Source organism: Tachyglossus aculeatus, chromosome X2, assembly GCF_015852505.1.
Source record: "Tachyglossus aculeatus isolate mTacAcu1 chromosome X2, mTacAcu1.pri, whole genome shotgun sequence".
NCBI classification, from domain to species: domain Eukaryota; kingdom Metazoa; phylum Chordata; class Mammalia; order Monotremata; family Tachyglossidae; genus Tachyglossus; species Tachyglossus aculeatus.
The window spans coordinates 6205833-6225582 of record NC_052100.1 but is presented as its reverse complement, the minus strand read 5'-3'; the positions used below and the strand labels follow the sequence as shown (position 1 = coordinate 6225582).

Sequence of the window (19750 nt, the reverse complement as noted above, 5' to 3'; positions counted from 1 at the left end):
TCAATCAATCCATGGCATTTATTGAGCGCTTACTACAAGCAGAGCTCAATATAACATGCTCGGGAGAGTACATGGTGACCTGGGGAGTGGTTCTTAGTTCAATCCTAGATTCAGGAAACCCTTCTCAAGGGAAATGATTCTGGGCTATCATAACTTTTCTCCCAAGAGACATTACCACCAGTAAAACAGTGGGGAGGGAAACAATCAAGATGGAAGCTATCTTTTCTTTATCAATACCCTCACTTACCCACTCCCAAAGCAGATTCTGGCCAATAAAAACCCAAAGATTCATGCCCAAGGCCCCTGGGAAGAAGGATTTACTTACTTTTCTATTTTGAAGAATATTGCACAACCGTCGACATGCTTTCTTTCCTGTTCTGACATTGTCCGGGCTCTGGATTTTGGACTAAAGAATCCATTATATCCACGTTCCTTCAGCTCTACCAGAAAAAAACTGTAATACTGTTCAGTTTCAACCTCCTGAAAAATGACGGAGAGCACGACGTTATCGCGGGCCTGGCCGAGCAGACGCTTCCCTGAAATTCTTACTGAGCCGTGTGTAGGCTCTGAAAAATGAGCCCTTGAGAACGTCAGAGCTTAATTCGGGGACACACCTCAAGGGGCCTGTCCACCACTTTCAAAGGATAAGAACCCGACCCCAGCTCTCCTCCTCCAAAAGCCAAGAACCCTGAGCAGATTCTTTGATTCTGAAAGTTTATCCTCTAGACTGTAAGTTCATTGTCAGTAGGAAATGTTACTATTTATTGTTGTATCGTACTTTCCCAAGCACTTACTACCGTGCTCTGCACATAGTAAGCACTAAATAAACGACTGAATGAATGAATGAAAAATAAGGTGGAGGACACTCATGCTTTTTATTAAGCACCTACTATGTGCCACGCACTGTACTAAGTTCTGGTGTAAATCCAAGCTAACCAGGTTTGACACAGTCCATGTCCCACATAGGGCTCACAGTCTTAACCCTCATTTTTACAGATGAAGGAACTGAGGACAAGTGAAGTGACTTGCCCAAGGTCACCCAGAAGACAGGTGGCAGAGCAGGGATTAGAACCCAGGTCCTTCTGACTCCCAGGCCACACTGCTGTGTCCGCAAACCCCTGACTCGATGGCTGTGAACACAGAGATATCTTGAACATAGAGATATCTCGACAAAAGCGTCTCCCGCCTTTTCAGCACCGTCCCTTACCTGGAGGCTTATGATGTCAGCGTTGCAGCTCAAGATTTCCTGCATGATGGCCTTTTTTCGATAGTCCCAATTCAAGGCCCAGGATGGGCAGTAGCCATATAGCTGCCTGGTCGCATACTTGTCACAGAGAACGTTGTAGCACATGACCGAAAACAAGGCTGCGGAGAGGGGGGGAAAAAACCTCTTTTTTCCTGCCCTCTTTGTTGACACCAAAAAACACAAACACACAGTCCTCTAGACTGTAAGCTCGTTGTGGGCAGGGAACGTGTCTACCACCTCTTTTATACTGGACTATCCCAAGTGCTTAGGACAGTGCTCTGCACTGTCAGTGCTCAATAAATATGACTGACTGATTGGAAACAAAAGATCAAATGGCACAGCTACTCTACCTGATCCTCCGCCAACGGCTTTTAGCTTCAACGGAGAGCATAATGGGGGCCGTGGAGGAAATCCACAGGATCTCACTAAGATAGAATACCCAGGGGACGCACCTGGTCTCACCAACATAAAACACCCTCCATTCCTTGCATCAGCTTGAGGGAGACTTAAACCCCTGCCTCCCTGTAATTAAAGGGATGGGCAGAAAATGGGTAGTTGGAACAAGAAAAAAATTGAATAAATACACCTAGGAAGAAGCCCAGGCATGAGAGGCAGAGGGGGAGAATTTCGCCCTTTAAGAGGCTGATTAGGATAAACTTCCTGATTAATATCAGACTGCCCTTTGCCAAAAGCAAATGGTTTCCTGAGAAGTTTGCTTTAACTAAAGGATATCCACAGGCACCCGTCTGCCTTGATTTTAATTAGCAGGGACTGTGTTTTAATGTAGTGGAAAAAAAAATTTGCTACCAACCAGTTGGCCTTGTTCTGTCTGGCTCTTGTAACATAATCCAAGATCGTGGAGGTGGCTGTTCTGTCGAAACTATTGGAACATTTAACACAAAGTGAAACCACCATCTCTATTTAGTCTCCCAGTTACATTTTCCAGACAAATAAACACTTACTTCTTTTTGCAGTACCTGCCAAATTATCAAGCAAATAATTCAGTAGCCTTCTTGTTCCATCTGGTTCCTGATAAAGGTTCAATATATCTTGCGAAAGTGGATTTCCTGCAAACGTAGTCAAAGGAATTTTTGTGAGACTCCAGAGATGTGGCTGAGCATTTTAGCATTTCTGGGGATACAGGATCTGTTCCTTCTTAGACTGTGGGCCTCATGCAGGTCAGGGGTTATGTGTGACCTGATGATCTTGGATCTACTCCAGCGCTTAGAACACTGCCTGGCACAAAGGATGCACTTAAATACTACAATTGTTCATTTTTATTGTTTCTAGGGCTTAAGAGCCATTTTGCACATTTATGAAGGAAACTTCAAAGTTTTAGGCATCTAATTCATTGTGAAAGTTGTTTAGTGCTTACTATGTGCCAAGCACTGTACTAAACACTGCAGTAGATACAGGATCACATGAGGCTCGTGGCATTAGTACGCAGACTGGTTACTGAGTTCCCATTTTGCAGATGAGGGAACTGAAGAAAGTGACTTGTCGAAGGTCACAGCAGGGCCGGGATTAGAACCCAGGTCCTCGGACTCCCAGGCCTGGACTCTTTCCACTCAGTCACACTGCTTCTCAATTGACACAAACAGGGCTTGTTTGAGTTTATTTTCCGAGTAATTTCACTGTTGCCATCTGGACTAGAAAAAGTGTGCTGCCTTACTTGAAAACTGGTGAAACAGACTTCCTTCAGAACATAACTGCTTTCCTATTCATTAAACACTTGGAGTGGGGTGGATACAAGTGAATCCAGCTGGGCAGAGTCCCTGTCCCACATGGGGCTCATGGTCTTAACTGTCATTTTAAAGACGAGGTAACTGAGGTCCAGAGAAGTGAAGCGACTTGCTCAAGGAGACACGCGCACACACACACACTCCCCCCCGACCGAGTTGCGGAGCCAGGATTAGAACTCCGGCCCTTCTAACTCCCAGGCCCGGACTCTATCCACTAGGCCACATTGCTTTCGACCACTATTAGAGGTCCAAACATGGAATGAAGAGACTTTTGAGGGCACTGTTGATTTAGTTTTAAGTACTGCACGAAGGTGCAAATCCTGAAGTCCTTCATCAAATCCAAAAGTCCTCTACCTTTGCGCTGCACATGGTGTGAGACGTGACTGTTATTTTTGACATTCTCCCCTAAAGAGGAAACAACGGGTCTGGGACATTTTGACCCGTGTAGACTTATCATGGAGCCAGGAGAGCCATCACTCAGAAGGACTGAAAACTGGACAGAGGGAAATTAGAGATGAGAACCCTGAGGGAGGGGAAAGGATTGGGGAAAACTCAGCAGAGAAGAATGAGGAGAGATAAGAACAGGAACCAGAGTTGAAAGAAAATCAGTCTGTGGAGAGAGATATGGTTAACAGCTCGGTGACTAGGACAAAAGAGAGTTAGAGAAGGCCTAATTGATTGACCGCCCTGCCTGCCCCCGCCACTCTATGTAGGGGCCTCATACCTCTGCTGGCCAAATTTTTCAAACCCAAAGAAGTTCCCACTTTCAGTTTAACAGCTTTCCCCTCATAACCCTCTGCCTTCACACCCCAGCTCACTAGTACTTCTACTGTAAAGATCAAAAGCTCAAATGAAAGCAGAAAATGAGGGGCAAAGAAGAAGTCAAAAAATCATACCTTTTAGACCTAAGGTCTGCAACTGAAACAGTTTCCCCAGCTCAAAAGGTAGAACTCGTAACAGGTTGTTATTTAAATGGAGTTCCCTGTGGGACAAACAGAAGCACCATTAATAATAATAATATTAGTAATAATAACAATAATCATAATAATGGCATTTAAGTGCTTACTAATGTGCCAAGCACTGTTCTAAACACTGGGGTAAATAATAATAGTTATGGTAGTTGTAAAACGCTATGTGCCAAGCATTGTACTAAGCGCTGGGGAAGATACGAAGTAATCATGTTGGACACTGTTTATGAAGCTCACAGTCTTAATCCCCATTTTACATGTGAGGGAACTGAAGCCCAGAGAAGAGAAGTGAATTGCCCAACTTTGCACAGCAAACAAGTGGTGGAACCGGTATTAGAACCCAGATCCTTTAATCCACTAGGCCACGCTGCTTCTCAAGCTCATAGTTGACCTTAGAGGCGGGGAAAGAGAATTGATTTCAACAGGAGACCCAACTAGCTGAAGTACGGTGGGGTCAAATGATGCACAGTGACAAACTAGGACAAAAGAGGGGCTTTCTAAACCCCCACGAACTGGACCACGTGGACTCCCGGAACCAGCTGCTGCAACCGACCGACCTGCTTGGCAAATGACATCTGAGAGAGAAATGATTCCCCCAGAGTGAAGGACAGGGGGTGGTCATCATGATGCCAAAAAACAAAACTAAAAACAGCACCTGGAACTGCATATAGCAAATGCTGGATGGCTGAGCAAAGGACAACTGTGGATGTCAATCAATCAAGGGTATCTATTGAACGCTTACTGTAGGCAGAGCAATGTACTAAGCACTTAGGAGAGCACAATTCAGTGAGTAGACACAATCCATACCCTCGAAGGGTAAACACTCCACTGTGTGCAAAGAGCTGTTGTACTAAGTGCCTGGGAGAGTCCAAAAGAGTTAGTTGGCACACTCCCTGACCTCCAGGAACTTCTGTCCTTTCATTTAATCGTATTTCTTGAGTGCTTATTATGTGCAGAACACTATACTAAGCACTTGGAAAGTACAATACAGCAATAAAGGGAGACAATCCCTGCCCACACCAGGCTCACAGTCTATTTGTCTTTTCTTTTATACTTTGTCTGGGGTTACAAAAAAAAAAACAAAACAAAGCATCTCACTCATTAGCATTGTCTTTGAACCTGAAAGACAAAAACTACATATTAAAGAATTACCCTTTTTCAGACCTGACTTTTCACTCAGGACCATTTGATTTATGGATCCCAGCCCAAGACTGGCAGACCTTCCATTGCCAATGTGGAATAATGACGAATAAAGTCCCCACAGCAAGAATTACAGGACTGAAAATAAAACCCAGGTCTACAGAATTACAGGACTGAAAATTAAAACCAGGTCTACACGATCTCCAGAAAGCACCGAGAGGAACTCTCTAGACTGTAAGCTTGTTGTGGCAAGGGAATGTGTCTACCAATTCTGGTATACTGGACTCTCCCAAGCACTTAGTACAGTGCTCTGCACGCAGTAAGTACTAAATACATGATTATACTGTCCTCTCCCAAGCGTCTAGTATAGTGCTCTGCACATAGTAAGCGCACAAATACAATCCACTTACTGGCATTTTGTCCTCTCCCAAACACCTAGTATAGTGCTCTGCACATAGTCAGTACCATCGAATAATCTGCATTAGATGTGAAGAAAACCAATTGTCAATTGGCTCAGCTTTCACCCAGGCCCCCTGGGTACATTCTGGCAAACTGCTCAACTGCTGGCAAAGGAGGGAGCCCAGGGCCTGGGGAATCTGTTGGCCAATCAGGGCATGGGGATTCTGTCACCCAATTCCGACCTGACATTTGGGTGGTGCTTTGCCCCATCACACTTGGGATCCAAAGGGTGCCCTTGGGCCTTCAGAGCAGGGTGACCTACTGCAGCTGCAGGGCTGGGAGTGATGGGGTGGGAGGAGGAAAGAAACGTAGCACTGGATCAACCGAGATATTGGGCTGTGGTCAGGGGAAGTGCCAGCCTACCAGGGTGGGGGCTGAGCCAGGCAGGCCGTGGCATTAACAGCCCTTAAGACGTCATTTGCGTTTCCTGAGGCTGTCCGGGTCACCCACTTCCAAACTCCAGCCAAATAGGATTACTTCCAAGGAAACCCGATTATCCTAAATCCAAAAGAGTTTGATGGGACAGTTGGCTCTCGTTTTCCAAGTGTTAAAGAGTGCTTTGTTCCTGAACTGCTTGTGTGATTCTGGAAGCTGTTATTTTCATTTTTAAGGCACCTACACCTCTGCAATAATGTGGCCTTGTAACGCCGGGACTGGAGCAGAAGAAATGTGAGAGGAGTCGGCTGGGAGAAGAGGTTCCAACAGTAGCTCCATTAACCTGGAGTGGGGGAGAGCGAAGCAGGAAAGAAGAGTGGCCTGGTGGAAGGATCCTGGGCCTGGGAGCCAGAGGACCTGGGTTCTTGTCCTGGCCCGGCCACTAGTCTGTTGTGGGACCTTGGATGAGTCACTTCACTGCTGCTCTGGGCTTCAGTTTCCTCACCTGTAAAATAAGGGTTCCCAAGAGCTGTCTTCCCTCCAGGGACAGCGACTGTGTCCAACATGATCATCTTGGAGGCCTACCGGACAGCTTAGCACAGGTCTTGGCACACAGCGAGTACTTAACCAACATCCTGATTATTGGAGACGTCCGATCCACTCTCGGACCCCCAGGACAAGCTGCCATTCCAGGCGCCACACCTGGGGCCTCTCTGTCCACCCACCTCAGGAGAGGACAGGCTGCCACTGCCACCCTCCCTACACCCATTCCCCACACCCCCCTCTAGAATCCAGCCTCCAGAACCTTCTCATTCCCAGCTGCCTCATGGGGTCAGATGCCTGGCACCCTGGCGTGGAGAGCTAAGTATCCTCCTGTTCTGCCTGCAGGGCTTTCTGGGCTAGGGAAGTGAGGGGGCTTCTGGGCTAGGGAAGTGAGGGGGCTTCTGGGCTAGAGAAGTGACGGATTCAGGGCTAGGGAAGTGACGGCTTCAGGGCTAGGGAAGAGAAAGCTTCAGGGCTACAGAGGAAGGCTTGCGCATACGTGTGTGCATATACACATACATGGCCCTCACTTGGCTTTTCAGGAGCTCTGGAAAAGAGTGTTTGTTTTTCAGGCGTTTCATTGTTTTTTTCCAACAAATACACGCCCTCTCAAATTCTGAACCTCTTCTAACCATCGATTGATGGATTGGTGGCTTAATTCAAAATGAAGCCAATCAAGCAATTCTTTGGGCAATTGAAAGTTCCATCACACTTAAGCGAGAGAAATCCCAAAAGGTTGAAAGAGGTCTTCTTTCTGAAAAAGAGCTGTTTTTCAGAGGGGAATAAAAAAAAATCACATCCACGCAAGTCACTTCCCTGCTCCTCCTATCAATGGGGAGCAGAGAACCCCTCTGAAAGAAGATGTCATTCTGATATTTCCAACGGACTCCAAATACCGGTTACACAAAGATGGGAACTACTGAAGATTGAAAAACTTCCAAAGACGGAGCCCAGGAGTCAGTCAGAATGCTCCCCTGATCCAAAGGGCCCAACCCACCCGGCCCCTCGAATGTGGCAAACTTTGCAATGGTAAGGGAACATTTCACTGACGCACTGATATTTCCCTTCTTGGCTAATGCTTAGACATATTTTTTTTTAACTTCCCTAGATAAGCTCCAGGCAGGCAGATAAAGTAGGATAAGGCAAGCCAGAACCTACAAAGCTAAGTAAGCCTTTCATTTGGAAGCAGATTTTAATTTTGTAGAAAAAAGGACAATTTTAGAAAGAGTGCTTGTGTGCTTTACTCAAGTCTCTGGCCTACTATTAACTCCTTACTTTTATGTGCAAAATGATGAAAACTTAATCAAAATAATCCTGGCCTTGCCTGCAAATTCAACTCAGTCCAAGGAGGTGCTTTCAAGCCAAGTATTCACATCCCAATGACTGGAATAATGAAAATACCTTAGACTGAGAAATGAATCTACACAATGTAAGAAATCTTATATTCCAGAAAAATAAAGGCTAAACCTAGAGCTTTATTTGTTTGGGGTTTTTTTGACATGTGAAAAGATCTTCAGAATCCAACCCTTCCATTTCAATCCAAACTGCTGCCATGCTGATCTAGCACTTATCATATCCCAACAGTAGCCGCATCAGCCCCCTCGCTGACCTTCCTGTCCCTAATCTCTCCCCTCTCCAGTCCACATCTAGCTCTGCTGCATGACCCCTTTTTTTTAATGGTGTTTGTTAAATGCTTACCATTTACCAGGCAAAGTACTAAGCGCTTGGGCTGATACAGGCTAATCAGATTGGACACAGTCCCTGTCCCACAAGGGGCTCACAGTCTTAATTCCCATTTACAGCTGAGGGAATTGAGGTCCAGAAAAGTGAAGTGACTTGCCCAAAGTCACATAGCAGACAAGTGGCAGAGCCAGGATTAGAACCCAGGTCCTTCTGACTCCCAGGCCTGTGCTGCTTTTTCTCAAAATCCTTCACTGGCTGCCCATCCCTCTCCGCATCAAGCAACCGGCCCTAATCATTGGCTCCAAGGCACTCAGTCAAATATATTTATTGCGTGCAGAGCATTGTACTAAGCACTTAAGTATGATAATAACAGACACAAACCGTCTACAAAGAGCCTACAGTTTAAAGGGGAAAACGGACATTAATATAAATGAATAAATTACAGATATGCACATAAGGGCTATGGGCCTTGGAGGGGGAAATGAATAAAGGTGGCAAATCACAGTGATGCAGAAGGGAGCTGAAGAAAAAGGAAAGGAGGGCTTAGTCAGGGAAGGCCTCTTGGAGGAGATGGGCCTTCAATAAGGCCCTGAAGAGGGGGGAGAATCATTGTCTATTGGATATGAGGAGGGACAGAATTCCAGGCCAGAGGCAGGATGTGGGCGAGAGGTCGGCAGCAAGACAGACAAAATCAGCTCCCTCCCCTCTACTTATTCCTGCTCTTCTCCCACCTACCCCTAGCCTCCACACTTCATTCCTTTCCAAGACAACCTTATTCCCGTCCTCCTTCTTGTCTATTTCACCACTGTCCTCTGGCTCGCCCTTTTACCTTCTGCCTGGAACTCCGTATCCACCAGGCAAGGCCCTTCAGAATTCACATCTCCTCCAATGAGGCCCAACCTGATTCAGCTCATCTTCCCACCCCTTTCCCCTCTCTAGACTGTAAGCTTGTTGTGGGCAGGGAACGTCTGTTACACTGTTATATTGTCCTCTCTCCAGTGCTTAGTACAGTGCTCTGCACATGCTAAGTGTTCAATAAATATGACTGACTGACTTTTCCCCTTCTCCGGCCACTTAGGCACTCTCCCATCATCCAAGCACAGGGGAACTTCTGTATGTTTCTTTAGACTTCGCCTACCCCTCGTTCATTTTACACTGGCCACCCCTGCTAGACTGTAAGCTCCTACGTAAGTAGGGGCGGGCCTACTCATTCTACCGTACTCTCTCAACAGCCTATTATAGAATTCTGCACCCATTAAGTTCTGGATAAACATGTCCGACAGATCTATCGGGCACCTACCTACCCGTAAATACCACTCATTCATTCTTTAAATGCCTTCCAAGAAGTCGCAGCCAGTCGACGTCGAATGATCGGACTCTCTACGGCTTTTCTCAGTCTGGTTTGCAATGCTTACCTGAGTGACACCATGCTTCCGAGCTCAGCTGGTAAACTGCGGATTTTATTAGAGGACAGGTCCAGATACACCAGGTTGTGAAGCTTGGCAATGTCTGAAGGGATTCGGGACAGGGAATTGTCGCTGAGATGCAAAGCCGTCAGGTGGGTCAGTGACCACAGGGATGCACTTAAGCTTCTGACTTTTCCTGCCAAGAGAGAACAAAAATTGAGACTTGGGCCTCTGTTACGAGAGAAAACAAGTTTGGGATCTCATTGCGAACAGCTGTAAAAACTCCAGTTGAGTGGGGCAAAGACCACATGGAAAAATATGCTGCTTGTCTCAGACAGTGTCCTTGCTACAAATAAATCCCTGCAAACTCTCTTGGGCTCATTAAGAAGTTCACGCCAAAGCTTTAGTGTTTGGTTGGCTCTTGTCCTGATTTCTAAGAAGGGCACCGTTGGAAGTAAATGTATAATTCAACTGACCTGAGATGAGTCAATATTTCAAGGGAAAACTATGAATAATTTAGGTTTTTAATAAACCCTATCGTATTTGGATTTAAATTTCACCTTTGCTTTATGCCAGGAGGACTGATGATGGGAGAAAGGATCCATTTCCTACGAGGGGCCCACTTTAGGGGGAAAAAAGCCAACACGATACTTTCTGATGACAGGACACCTTAGGGTTCTTAATTTGGTGGGTTGATTTCAGTTCAAGTCAAGGGTAATTTTTAGAAATTGTCTAAATACCCATCACAGAACCAAAAGATGGAGCCATCTGCAAATCTGCAAACCTGCCTGCTCCAAAGGTTTGCTGGCCTGATTCTGAGCACAGCCAAGAACATGTGACATGAGTGACCATCTGACACATTAAATATAGGAGAAGCTGTACTAAATTCAGACAAATCTAATCGTTGGCAGTGGGATGCACACTCTTTCCCAACTGGCAATCAATCAAGCCCTGCATACCACGCTCCTTTTCCTCGGCCAATCTTGAGACGATGAACATGGAATGCTTCCAAAGCTGAACAGATAGTGTACACACAAAACATACAAAATTTAAGGTGTACGGATGTGGTGTTCCTCTGTTATTTGTGGACAGTTTCACACCACTGTCCACTCCAGCCACCATTTTGAAATCCGCTCTGGTTCCTCTCCCTCTCCCCTAAGAAGTGGGAAAGAGGAGCTTGGGGTAGAAAAGTTTTAGAACCCACATTGGAGAATTAAGACAACACAGAGGTAGAGCAAAAGTGACCCCATACGTAAGCCAACTGAAAGAGCATATTTGTCCTTGCAGTACCTAAGGATTCTGGGAAGTTCCACCTCTGGGCCAAGTACCCCCGGATGAAAAGTATGACAGATTTATCAGGCCATCTGGAGGGATCCCAATATTCTTGTCACTTAGGGTGTTGGGAGGAAACTGGAAGGAAAATTGCAGGAGCCCGCTGTGGTTGGGGCCGTTCCAGGTTTGAGGGCAGCTATCTGTTCACCCTCATAAAGGATCCGGTGATAGTCTGCATTTGTACTTTCATGGTTCCAATATCCTACGATGATTAATATATCAAATCCCCACCCAAAAATATTCTGAAGGAAAAATAAAGAAAGGATTTCCTGCAATTTGCCTTTGCTTTCATGACTTGGAGTTTTTCCCACTGTTGGCGGATGAGCATGGCTACCCTTACAATTCTACTACTTCCAGATCAGTTCGGCGGGAAGCACAAGAGTGAAGAGAATAAGGAATTCAAATGACATTTAAGTACTTACTACATGCTAAGCGCTGGGGCAGACAATCAGATCAGCCTTGGTCCCTGTCCCACAAGGGGCTCACACAATCTGAGAGGGAAAACCTGACATGAGGAAAACAAGGTACAGGCAGGTAAAGTGAAATGCCCAAGGTCACACAGAAGGAAACAAGTCAAAAGAGGGTTAGAACCTGGGTCTCCCAACTCCCAGGCCCATGCTCTTTCCGCTTGGCTGTGCAGAGAAGGGTGAGGGATGAGTGCCAGTGGGTAAACAGGACAGCTAGTAGTCATGAGCCAAAAGAGCCCAATCACCCAGGCAGGAAGTAAACCTGGCCAGATCTCAATGCCCCTCTGGCATCCTGATGGGAACCTAACCACCACTCCCACATCTTGGGCTCTTCCTGGAGTGCAGTGACAGAAACAGGAGGGGGTGGGAGAGAGGGAGGGAGAAGAAGGAAGGGAGAGCGAGGGAGGGAAAGAGGGAGAGAGAGGGAGGAAGGGGGGGAGAGAAGACTGTCCTTCTATTTCCTGAGTGCAGCACAAAAGCTCAGCTCAGAGATGGCCAAAGTGGACAGAGGAAATCCTGGCCCTGTAATCAATCAATCAATCATATTTATTGAGCTCTTACTGTGTGCAGAGCACTGTACTAAGCGCTTGGGAAGTACAAGTTGGCAACATATAGAGACAGTCCCTACCCAACAGTGGGCCCACAGTCTAGAAGGGGGAGACAGAGAACAAAACCAAACATATTAACAAAATAAAATAAATAGAATAGATATGTACAAGTAAAATAAATAAAGAGTAATAAATATGTACAAACATATATACATATATACACGTGCTGTGGGGAAGGGAAGGAGGTAAGATGGGGAGGATGGAGAGGGGGAGGAGGGGGAGAGGAAGGAGGGGGCTCAGTCTGGGAAGGCCTCCTGGAGGAGGTGAGTTCTCAGTAGGGCCTTGAAGGGAGGAAGAGAGCTAGCTTGGCGGATGGGCAAAGGGAGGGCATTTCAGGCCAGGGGGATGACGTGGGTCAGGGGTCGACGGCGGGACAGGTGAGAACAAGGTACAGTGAGGAGATTAGCGGCAGAGGAGCGGAGGGTGCGGGCTGGGCTGTAGAAGGAGAGAATGGAGGTGAGGTAGGAGGGGGCGAGGTGATGGAGAGCCTTGAAGCCACAGAAAAGGGAAAGCCGGGGGGCAGGGGGTGGGGGGGGGCGGGCGTGTTTAACAGAATATTTTCCATTATTGTATCACTCACTTCTGTTACCAATGCCTCCTCACCAACATCTAAAAGATAGTTACCAACCACATGGCAGCTATCCAGACTAATTCTTTTCTCATGCACTAAGGATTGTGAAAGAGGAGAAAGGACTGATTCACCTCTTCAACCTAGAAATAAAGCTCCACGGAAAGGATTAAAAGAAACTACCAAAAGCACAAAATGACAAGTCTTTATTTACATGCCACTTTCCATCATTTAAGGTCTTTCCTTCATCTTCAAATTTGAGTATCAGATCCTATTTTCACAGTTCCCCCCACCCCAATCTTCTCAGTTTCTAAGTATATCTTCTCAATTCACCCACTGGGTAAGTATATAATAAGGGTACACAAAAAAGGTATTTTAATATCCTAATTTGCCCCGAACTTCAGTTTCAAGGGAAGAGTTTGAAATTATCTTTAAATGTTTCCTGTCTTCGACTTTTCTCTTCAGAGCCCATCGCAACTGAACATCAGTGGTGTGGACATTTTGTCAAATCCAACAGATACTTTGACATCTCGGCTGGGTCAGTTTTCTTTGAAAAAACTTTTTCAAGAATCATTCTTTCCCTATTCAGCCCCTGGGTTCCATGACAGGCTATTTTAAAGTGTCTGTTTCCTGTATGTACCTGAGGCTTTACGAAACCACTACTTCGCCCCACCACCTCAAAGAAAGATGCCCTAAAAGATAATTACCTAAGGTCATCGGCTACCACAAACCAGGAGTAGTCCAGGTTTATATCGTGGGACAAATTTGGCCAATGACTCATCCCCTCACTAGACTGTAAGCTCCCAGGGGGCAGGGATCTTGTCTGCTATGACATTAGACACTCCCATGTGCTAATAATAATATAGTAATAATAATAATTATGGTATTCATTAAGCCCTTACTATGTACTAAGCACTGGGGGGGATAAAAGCAAATTGGGTTGGACACAGTCCCTGTCCCATGTGGGGCTTCAGATGAGGGAACTAAAGCACAGAGAAGTGACGTGACTCGCCCAAGTGACGTGACTTGCCCAAGGTCGCAGAGCAGACAAGTGGCAGAGCAGGGATTAGAACCCAGGTCCATCTGACTCCCAGGCCATGCCACTTAGTACAGTGCTTTGCACCCATAAGGCAGGAAAGCTCCTTGAGGGCAGGGATTGTATCTGCCAATTCTATTGTATTGGATTCTCCCAAGTGCTCAGTACAGTGCTCTGCATTCAGTACGCTGCAGGCTCCTTCGGGACAAGGATCAGGCCTACCAAATCTATTGTACTGGACTCTCACAAGCACTTAGTACAGTGCCCTGCACACCATAAGCTCTCAATTAATACCACTGATGGACTGCATGCCAACTGCTCCAGATCCCAGGCTGCAGGCAGTGAATTTGGGCAGTGGTCACCTGTGGCGGCTGGCATTTTCCCTGCAAACCCCAACCTGCATACAGGGGACAGGATCAGAGTTCGAATAACAAGCTCCTCGAGATCAGGGACGACTGTGCTCTCTTAAGCACCTGGTACTTGGGTTCTCTGGGCAGGGAATGTGTCTGTTTATTGTTATATTGTACTCTCCCAAGCACTTAGTAAAGTGCTTTGCACACAGTAAGTGCTCAATAAATATGACTGAAGGAACAAATTAATGACTGGCAAAGGAAGTCCGCCTTGGGGCACCCCATTGGCCCAAGGAATGTGGAAGGATGTGCCAGCTCGGCAGGGGAGGAAGAAGCGAGCTGGAGGCTTGAGGGGAAAGGAGGATTTGGCTGGAGATAACCGGGATTGTACCCCCACCCTCCTTCCCCTACCACCTCCCCAGAAGTAGCAACAGAAGACTCTAGTACCACATGGGTGCCAAACCCAATGACAAAGATCAGTCACAGATTTCTGCGGCCGAAACGACAGACAGGACGGTGGAAGGCACATTCAGGGGGAGCGTAAAAAGCCCTCCACCTCCTTGCTTTCAAAGTGCTAGAAGTCCTCTAGACTGTAAGCTCCTTGTGGGCAGGGAACACGTCTATCAATTCAGTTGCACTGTACTCTCCCAAGTGCTTAGTATGGTGCTCTGTACACTGCAGTTACCTCATCTGTAAAATGGGGATTAAGACTGTGAACCCCACGTGGGACAACCTGATTACCTCGTACCTACCTTAGAGCTCAGAACAGTGCTTGGTATAAATACCATCATTATTATTACTATTAATAGGGCTTTAAAGGGGGGTTACGGAGAGAGTAATTTGAAGCCTGCAAGAAAAGCTTCTGTCCCAATCCTTTGCTCTCCAGGCCCCTCTCTCTATTTCAGCTGAAATCCAACAAAATTTACACAAGGGGTGGCTAAATGGGCTAAGCAGAGTCTGAGGTCCTGCCAAGGATGTGCGCTTGTATGTGTTGTTGTTTTTTTAAATGGTATTTGCTAAGTGCTTACTATGTGCCAGGCACTGTACTAAGCACTGAGTTAGATATATGCCAATCCAGTTGGACACAGTCCCTGTCCCACATGGGGCTCCCAGTCTTAATCCCCATTTTAAAGATGAAGGAACTGAAGCACAGAAAAATCAAGTGACTTGCCCAAGGGCAGGCAGCAGACTTGTGGCGGAGCCGAGATTAGAACCCAGGACCTTCAGACTCCCAGGCCTGTGCTCTACGCCCTAGGCCACGTGGCTTCTGAGCTCCACCAGCACATTTCAGCCACCAGCCAACTGTTCTGTTATGGGCGGCGTGGACGGCTTCGCCCTGCATTCCCTTGGTGCATACCCACCCCCTCCCAGGCTGTTGGCTCCTTGTGACAAGGAAGTGCCACAGTTCCCTGGCGCATAAGTCCCACTGGCCCGTCTTGGGAGGAATGGAGGTGGCAAAGTCCAAAACTGGACGTGCCCCCACTAGCCCTAAACTCTGTTTTACACCTGAGCAGAGCCACAGCTTTGACACCGGCCTCTTCTTTTCGGGCAATAAATCTGGTGACATAAACCCATTACCTGAAGGCCATGGCCTCCATCTCCTGGCACCGCTAAAAACCAAACTGCTGTCAGGCCCTCAGAGAAATGGGGCTTACCCCTGCAAGCTGGAAAGTCCAGAGGGATAGGTGAACCCTGATGTCAAGTGATACTCTGGGAAGCAGCATGGCTTAGTGGAAAGAGCTCGGGCCCAGGAGTCACACCTTGGGCAACTCACTTCACCCCTCTGGACCTCGATTTCCTCCTCTGTAAAATAGGGATTTGGTATCTTTTCTCCCTCCTATTTAGACTGAAGACCTCATGTGGGACAGGGACTGCGTCCAGCCCTGGTGCTTAGCAGAGTGCAAGGCACATAGTGAGCGCTTCACAAATACCTCAACAATTAGTATTACTATCACTGACTGAGTTCCACCTTCTCTCGTGTCACCGGCCCACCCCCTTCATCTCTTACCGCTGATCTCCAGCTCTGCCCAGTGAGATTTCTTGCCGTTGGCTGCTTCTTCTGTGGACATAATTGTGTACATCCTCCGAGGGTCTGGAGGGCCGTACTTTTCTTTGGGCATGCCTGTGGAAATAAAAGTCAAAGATGGGCTCTGAACCAGATGCTGTGTGGCTGAATTTATCAAGACACACCACTAGGTTCACACAAGACAGAACCTGAGAAGATGACTTTGACTGAGATGCCACCTGACCAATCAATCAATCATATTTATTGAGCGCTTACTGTGTGCAGAGCACTGTACTAAGCGCTTGGGAAGTACAACCAGACCAGCCCAACCGTAACTCTCACCTTGAACTATACCCAGAAGGAAAATAGATGGTGAGCTTTCAGTGAGTCCAAAGAGGTCTAAAATGGAGTCTAAAAATACAGAGGATGAGTTTTGTTTAGGGTTGCTTTCTTAAAAATATATTTGTTAAGGGCTTACTATGTGTCAAGCAATGTTTTAAGTGCTGTGATAGATACAAGAAAACCAGTGGGACACAGTCCCTGTCCCACATGGGGCTCACAGACTAAGTTAGAGGGAGGAGGATTTAATTCCCCATTTTACAGATGAGGGAACTGAGGCACAGAAAAATTAGGAGATGTGGTCGAGCGGTCTAAAGCGCTGGATTAAGGCTCCAGTCTCTTTGGTGGGGGGGGGGGGGTGTGTCAAAACTGACTGCTGCTAAAAGTGTTTTCCAGCACTTACTACAGTGTCTGGCATATAGTAAGCACTTAACAAATATTATTATTATTAGAAGTTAAAGTGACTTACCCAAGGCCAGACAGCAGGAAAGTGGGAGATACTTGTTTGTTTAGGGGTGGGGTTTCTCAACTCTCAGAAACAACTACACTGAGGATTAGACAAATAAAGTGCCTCTTTGCTTTTGGAAAAAAGAAATGAAATCACCAACAGCAGGTTCCAAAATCTCCTGCTCAAAGTTCTCCATTAGAATTCATGGTTGGAAAGATGACTTGAGGGAGATTATTAAGAAAGCTAAAATATTTCTTCTTTACTCTGTATCTGTGCCCTTAACCGTTATTTGCCTAGGGTCTCAAGATGCACCTGAAAGGTTACAGTAACCAAAATGTCTTTCTCCACCACACGTCTAGACATTGTAGGTTACCTATAATGTGGTCAGAGACAGGTTCAACCAATTACCCATGGCCAAGAGCTGACCTCAGATCATAAAGAACACACCACGATAACTTAAGGCTTACTTCTTTCTGATTTCTGTTATAGGGCTTTTGCAATTCCTTAGTGAAGCCCCATACAAAAAAGTACCAATGAAAGAACACGGAACCCAGCTTGGTAACCTCTTGCTATAGTTTGGAAGCAGGGATGAGTGAAATTGTTATAAAAGATGTGAAAGCCATAACATTTTTTGTTGTTGGTTTTTTTTTTTTTTAATGTCTTTTGTTAAGCACTTTCTATGTGCCAGGAACTGTACTAAGTGCTGGGGTAGATATGAGATAATCAAGTTAGACACAGTCTCTAACCCATACAGGGCTCACAGTCTTAATCCCCATTTAACAGATGAGAGAACTGAGGCCCAGGGAAGTGACTTGCCCAGGATCACACAACAGACAACGGCAGAGCTGAGATTAGAACCCAAATCCTCTGACACCCAGGCAACAGTGCTTCCTATTTCAGTGAAGCACACCATGAGGACATTTAACGTCAGCAAGGCTCATTTTGCTTTCTGTGGGAACACTTGTCTGTGCCAACGACACCTAAATATTCTTAGTAAGAGTCGGCTGAGAATGCTCCTTCACGAGTGAATGAAATCTGATCATCCACATTTACTAAACAGCCAGTGCCACTTCGATGAAGGATCCCTTTTGACTTTGCTCAAAATTGAGGATGCAACCATCCTGCCCTCACGGGTGTTTCCTGAGCATGCCGAATTTGGGATCGGGGGCTACAGGCATTAGGAATGCTTAATTCTAAGCTCTGGAGGACACCTCTTCTTGTACCGAGGCTCTCTTCCAGGCACCAACAGTCACCAGATGGTGATAACGTCTGGCCATTCCTATCTTGGTCCAAATCTAAGCCCGTGATCTAGTGATAGGTGGTAACACATGGGAGCCCCTTTATCTCACCAAGCTGGAACATGTATTTTCAATTGCCATAAGCCAGTTGAAAAGTGATTTTTCTCTTCCAAGAAGTCTAGAAAAAAATTGTTTTTAACCATTTTGACAAACACAAAATCAGTGATATTTACTGAGCATTTACTGTGGTCAGAGCACTGTACTAAGCACTTGGGAGAATTCAATGCAAGAGAGTTGGTAGACATACTCCCTGCCCACAACAAGCTTAACATCCCCAAATTTGCCTTAAACCATTGGTTTGAAGAATTTAAATTACTATTGGTTTTGTTTGCTTTCCTTTACATATCCCACCCTTTCTTATCCACTTAAGCTGAGGTGAAGACCAAACCCCCGACTTATTTTCATTCATCAGAGTCATTTCGCTTTATTCAGATGACAAGATGTGTAAAAAAAAACACTGAGGCAGAATAGAAAAAAAAAAACCAGGGAAAACTGCTGCTTCCAAATTTTAAAATACATACACAGTTCTGAAATAAATGTGTCACTCTGCGTTTCTGTTTCTGAGTCCAGACAAATTGCTGAAAAGCAAAGCTAGCCTAATTTAAAATTGCTATTCCAACTCTGAAATGGCCTGAGACCATCAACAAACTTGATGGACTTTAATCATCTGAGGCAGTGTTTTGCACCAAAATGAGGAACCCGATTCTCTCTTGCACTAAAGGGCCACTTTGTGTATTGCAACAACGTAGGCAGAGTACAATAATACACTAAAATGTCTCCTTTGATCTGGAAAGAAGTGATCCACCCTAAGTGCCTAAATATCTCCTTTTGGTTTAGAACCCAACAATAGTCTAAAATGGCCTAAAAGCTATTTAAAACACTGGGCTTAAACAGATGGGGCAAAGAAGGCATAGCACTGGGGTTTAAAAAAGCCGCCCCCCACCCCCCGGCCCCCCGCAAAAAAACCTGAATACAAGCAGCAGTATGGCCTAGCGGAAAGAGCCTGGGCCTAAGAGTCCAAGGACCTGGGTTTTAATCCCAGCTCTTTCACTTGTGTACCATGTGACCATGGGCAAGTCACTTCACTTGGCTGTGCCTCAGTTTCCTCATCTGCAAAACGGGAATTCTCCACCTGTTTCCCTCCCCCTTACTATGAACCCCATGTGGGACAGGAACTGTGTCTGACCTGATTATTGTGAATCTATCCCAGCACTTGGCATCTAGAAAGTGCTTCAATACCACAATTTTATTATATATATATATATATATATAATATAGCTCTCTGAGGCAGGGCTGTCTATGTACTAAGCAGTGCTCTGCACACACAAGCAATCAACAAATACCACTGACATAGTGATCGACTGAGTGGGTAATAATACTAACTGTGGTACTTAAGTGCTTACGCTGTGTCAAGCACTGGGGTACAAACAAGATAATCAGGTTCCACCTGGAGTTTGCAATCTAAGGAGGAGGGAGAACAGGTACTAAATCCCCATTTTACAGATGAGGGAACTGAGACCCAAAGAAGTCAAGTGACTTGCCCCTGGTCACCCAGCACACAAGTATCTGTTTACTTGTTTTGATGTGTATATATCTGTAATTATATTGATGCCTGTTAACTTGTTTTGGTGTCTGTCTCCCCCCTTCTAGACTGTAAGCCCAGTGTGAGCACAGATTGTCTCCCTTTACTGCTGAACTTTACTTTCCAAGACCTTAGTAGAGAGCTCTGCACACAGT

General features: G+C 46.0%; 1 protein-coding gene across 2 annotated transcripts in view; it reads right to left on the bottom strand.

Moving 5' to 3' along the window:
- CNOT6 (CCR4-NOT transcription complex subunit 6) overlaps positions 1-19750 on the bottom strand; it is a 48426-nt gene that overhangs the window by 8456 nt on the left and 20220 nt on the right. Inside the window, exons 2-8 of one of the 2 annotated variants that reach the window (XM_038770830.1) lie at positions 15932-16045; positions 9572-9758; positions 3885-3970; positions 2209-2313; positions 2058-2126; positions 1208-1365; positions 326-480 (exon numbers count right to left, since the gene is read on the bottom strand). In XM_038770830.1, the coding sequence (XP_038626758.1) occupies positions 326-480; positions 1208-1365; positions 2058-2126; positions 2209-2313; positions 3885-3970; positions 9572-9758; positions 15932-16043 (872 nt within the window). In that variant the 5' untranslated portion in view covers positions 16044-16045. The remainder of the gene's footprint in view (positions 1-325; positions 481-1207; positions 1366-2057; positions 2127-2208; positions 2314-3884; positions 3971-9571; positions 9759-15931; positions 16046-19750) is intronic. The other variant, XM_038770831.1, reaches the window with a different exon arrangement.